Source organism: Musca vetustissima, unplaced genomic scaffold (genome assembly GCF_032173495.1).
Source record: "Musca vetustissima isolate MV318-11 ecotype Yass unplaced genomic scaffold, APGP_CSIRO_Mvet_v1 utg203758, whole genome shotgun sequence".
Classification (NCBI taxonomy): Eukaryota; Metazoa; Arthropoda; class Insecta; order Diptera; family Muscidae; genus Musca; species Musca vetustissima.
In genome coordinates, this window is record NW_026880209.1 from 21,867 (window position 1) to 26,487 (window position 4,621).

The 4,621-nt window shown below is 33.6% G+C and overlaps 1 protein-coding gene across 1 annotated transcript; it reads left to right on the forward strand.

Moving 5' to 3' along the window:
• The first annotated feature begins 2,212 nt into the window (after positions 1-2,212).
• On the forward strand, positions 2,213-4,290 carry LOC133325677 (uncharacterized). Its single transcript, XM_061534399.1, has 4 exons — positions 2,213-2,235; positions 2,885-3,150; positions 3,895-4,109; positions 4,210-4,290. Exons 1-4 carry the CDS (start codon positions 2,213-2,215, stop codon positions 4,288-4,290), a joined length of 585 nt encoding a protein of 194 aa, XP_061390383.1.
• The last annotated feature ends 331 nt before the right edge of the window (positions 4,291-4,621 follow it).

Sequence of the window (4,621 nt, forward strand, 5' to 3'; positions counted from 1 at the left end):
TCGACAACTATCGAGATATTCCAAAAAATTATGATAGAGAGGCTAAAAATAGAAGACACTTTATAGGCATTTTAAAAGTTGATGTCGGGAGGTAACCTAAAAAGGAGTGGCAATATTTCCCATTTCCAAGATATTTGGAAATATTCGGTTTGTAATTGGCATTTCGAACTAATGAAGGACAAAAACATTCTTCGCAGAACATTTTTATACACTTCACCACACTATGTTAAAGGGCATTATGTCGTTGTGCATATGTTTGTAAAAGGGCAAAAGGAATCGACCCATGGTTCCTTTTGAGAATGTACATAGAATCACTTTCTAAGTCGATTTATGCAAGTCGTCCTTCTTTCTGTCCGTCCATGTATTTTTGTGAACAAAGTACAGGTCGCATTTATGATCCGATTTGGATAAAGTTTGCCACATGTCACTTATTTCGCCTATTGAAATTGGAGAAAATCCGTTCAGATATAGATATAGCTCCCATATATAGTTTCGTCCAATTTTATGTAAATGGTGAACCAAACACCCAATATTGGTCCGATTGAAACAACATTTTGCACAGCGCATTGAATTAGTACATTCTTATGTATGCGAAGTTTTGTTGAAATCGGTTCAGATTTAGATATAGCTCCGATATATAGTTTCGTCTGATTTTATGTAAATGGAGCATCATACTGCCAATACAGGTCCAATTGAGACCAAATTTTGCACAGAATACTATTTTAGGTCTAGATTGATGTATGCGAAGTTTTGAAATCGCTTCAGATTTAGATATAGCTCCCATATATAATTTTGTTCGATTTTATGTAAATGGAGCATCATACTGCCAATATTGGACTGATTGAGACAAAATTTTGCACAGAGTACTAACTTAGCTCCAGATTGATGTATTTGAAGTTTTGTTGAAATCGGTTCAGATTTAGATATAGGTCCCATATATAGTTTCATCCGATTTTATTTCAATAGTGCACCAAACTCCAAAATTGGTCTGGTTGAAACAGATTTAGATATAGGTCCCATATATAGTTTCGTCCTATTTTATTTAAATAGTGCACCAAACTCCAAAATTGGTCTGATTGAGACAAAATTTTGCACAGAGTACTAAATTAGGTCCAGATTGATATATGTGAATTTTTTTTGGAATCAGTTCAGATTTAGATATAGCTCCCATATATAGTTTTGTCCGATTTTATGTAAATGGTGCACCAAACTCCCAATATTGGTCCGATTGATACAAAATTTTGCAAAGAGTACTGAATTATGTCTGGATTGATGTATGCAAATGGTGCACCTGTTCCATTTGCAGATTATTATGTTTTTGAAATCGGTTCAGATGTAGATATAGCTCCTTCATATATGTTTGTCCGTTTTAATGCAAATAATACAAATGGAGGAGCCTATGTCTGTCTATTGGATTGAAGACGTTTCAGGTTTAGATATTTATATCCTATTTCATCAAAATTATGTACCAAGTAACCAAAGTTTATCCGCTTAGGCCGAATTAGTGCGCAAAGTATGGGTTGTTTTAATTTAGTTCAAATATATATATAACTTCACGCAGTTTATTTCGTCCGACTCCATTTGGATTGTCCTCCAAAGATAATATGTCTAGTCTATCTAACGGATATTGAACATATGAGCATCTCTTGTATGTACCTAGAGTGGTGAAGTGTATCATATAGTCGGACCCGTCCGACTTTTGGAATTTCCTTACTGGTTAATATCAGTTCAGTGTTTTTTGTTGATTCTAGATGCGATAGGAGAGGCTGTGATTTGGCATTTCTTCTTCTTCACTAAAAACATCTTTAATATTGGGTCACATTTTGATCGCGTGGTCATTCTGGGCTAATTGATGCCCCTAATCAAATTTCCCAACGTAAGGGCATCTAATTTACATTTCACATTCTTGAGTGATTTTTCGGAAATTTCTCTACCTCTGAGGTGATGGAAATGACTCGGGAGCAGTCACTAGAAAACATTATAAAACATTGACAATCTGCTTTCCCATGATCTAATAACGGAGGTGATAATAAGGTCCACATTACCAACTATTTTAGATCATTTGAAGGTACAACTTGTGGCCTAGTTTAACGACGTTTCTTCCTGATTGGTTTATATAATTACTTCGAATCAATTTTTATAAAAATGAGTGTATTAACCTACCCTAATTACATCACATCTTATTTGGAAAGTAAAAATGTTCTTAACAACAATGGCAGCTTCCCTCGAATATAAGTATGTAACTCTAAATTCGTATGTATTCTGTACATATGAAAAATTGGAAAAATCCACAGAAGCATTTGCAATAAGAAGTCCCACATCACGCTTCATGATTTTGATGGCATCAATTTGATAAAAAGAAATTAAAGAAGAAAACAGCAACTATTCTTAACTGCAGAAACGAACACGCTTGACAAACTCTTTTTGTTCCATTGGCAATTTCTACTTTCAAAGCCTAGCCAGCCATCCACCACAAACTTTTATTTTCCCACCTACAAACAGGAAAAAAGCGGTAATGCAATTTAGTCTATGAAATTAATTCAAACGAAATGCATCTAACGCCGATTGTCGTCTTAGTAATTATCGGGATTTTTCCAGCATTCTTATATGCTTTTAAAAATCACCAAGATGAATATGACACCCCTAGTCCGGAATGGATACGCTATCAACAAGAACGGCATCATCCGAAGTATAATAAAGAAAAAGTGGCAATTGGAATTTCCATCGAAGATAATCAGCATCGAACGCGTCACCAGCAAATAAGAAATAATTCAACTGCAGCAGGGCCAGGGGTTATCGACAAACATCATCATCATCACCACCATCAACAGCAACAACAACAACAAACACATAATTTTCCCAATAATTTCGAAACATCTTCAAGACAAAATGGCATCGATAAGAATAATAATGGTGAAAATCTTAATGAGGAGGTGGAATATGTGGATGTTGTTGACGATGATGATGAAGAACCTCAACAAAAAACCGAAGATGAAGCGAACAATAGTGAACTGAAATATCCATCGATTCAGGGATTTCTCTCCTTTCTCAAATCACTCAAACAAACATGGATTAAAAATTCCCTATTTCGTATTGAGGATAAAATTAAATTTCTCTATAATTTGAAAGATAATCTGTTGCGGAATATTGGTAAGGGTCTGGAAACAAAGTAAGAACTTCGTTAAGTTTAGCCGGGATGAACATTTTATAACCTTCACCATTTAAATTAACTGAAAGCCTTCGGGGCGGACTATGTTATCGGATTATGTGATAGCAGGTTGTTCATGATCCGAAAAAATGATGAGATACACAAACTGGAAAACTGAGTTAAGAATTTCAACATTTCAAAAATAAAACGGGATATTTGTTTAAAGAATTAACCAGGAATCTGATATGTAAAATTATAACGACTTAGACGAGAAAATTTCGTTATGTTAATAATACCGGAAAAGGAGCGAGCTTTTACACAATAATTTCTTATCATACAAAACATGTACTTATACCCTTCAACACCCTGTACTACAGGGTATTATATCTTTGTGTATATGTTTGTAACAGCAAAAAGAAACGACCGTATGTCTGTCGATGTTAAATTGTAAACAAAGTACAGGTCGCATTTATGATCCGAATTGAAAAAAATTTGGCACATCTCATTTATTTGGCCCAAGGACGAACCCTATTGAAATTTGGAAAAATCAGTTCAGATTTAGTTAAAGCATACATATAAAATATTCCATATATATTATATTTTTTACAAAGAACCCGACCGAAGGGACGGTAATTTGATATTTGATCCATTAAAAAAAAACAATAAATGTAACTAGCTTCCATGTCACGATGCCTTTAACATTTTAAATTCTTTTATAAAGAGTTTTCTTTTTCATTCCATCTCAGAACGACAATTTACCGCGTTGTGGTCAAATTATAGAGACGACAATGATGATGACGACGATGACGGCGACGTTGAGGAAAATGTGGACGAAGGACGCCGACTTAAGCGACAAAAGCGTGGCTTCTTAGGCGAATCATCTATTGAATTTCCTCCAGAAGCTGCATTGATGAGTATTAACTTCCTTACGTTTGCAGTATTTTTGATCAAATTAGTTTTGGTAAGTTTACAACAAAAAATTACCAATAATATATTTTTATATAATTTAAATATTATTCTCAATAAATAATACAATATATTGTTTGTATATGTATTTTCAGCAAGTGGTAAATATAATAAGAACCAAACATATTACAGTATCATCGTTCGGAATCAACAAAAATAGTTTTACCAAAGGCTAAGTTGTGGACTACTTTAAGGAAATAATATAGTATGTGAAAAATTGAAAAAAGCATTCAATTTTGAAAAAAAAGTTAAAAATAAATAAAATTTTAAATTTGAATTAATTTTTGGTTCAATTTATTTAAATATTAATCTGCCAATTACTTCTAGAAATTAATAACATGTTTTTCAGGTAAGGAAGTAAAGTAAAAAACAGTAAGTAAGTAGTAAAGTGGGATGGGGCCGACTTTATCATACCCTTCACCACTTTGGGTATATTCAACAGAAGAATCCTAACAGACGTCGCATTTTTAAAGGGCCAGTAAAATGAAACTGGATCCATAAACATGT

Coding starts and splice junctions, on each gene's coding strand:
- LOC133325677 (XM_061534399.1), top strand. CDS start 2,213: ATGGCAGCTTCCCTCGAATATAA. Junction 2,236..2,884: donor GCAGCTTCCCTCGAATATAA/GTATGTAACTCT, acceptor AACATCTTCAAG/ACAAAATGGCATCGATAAGA. Junction 4,110..4,209: donor TTTTGATCAAATTAGTTTTG/GTAAGTTTACAA, acceptor ATGTATTTTCAG/CAAGTGGTAAATATAATAAG.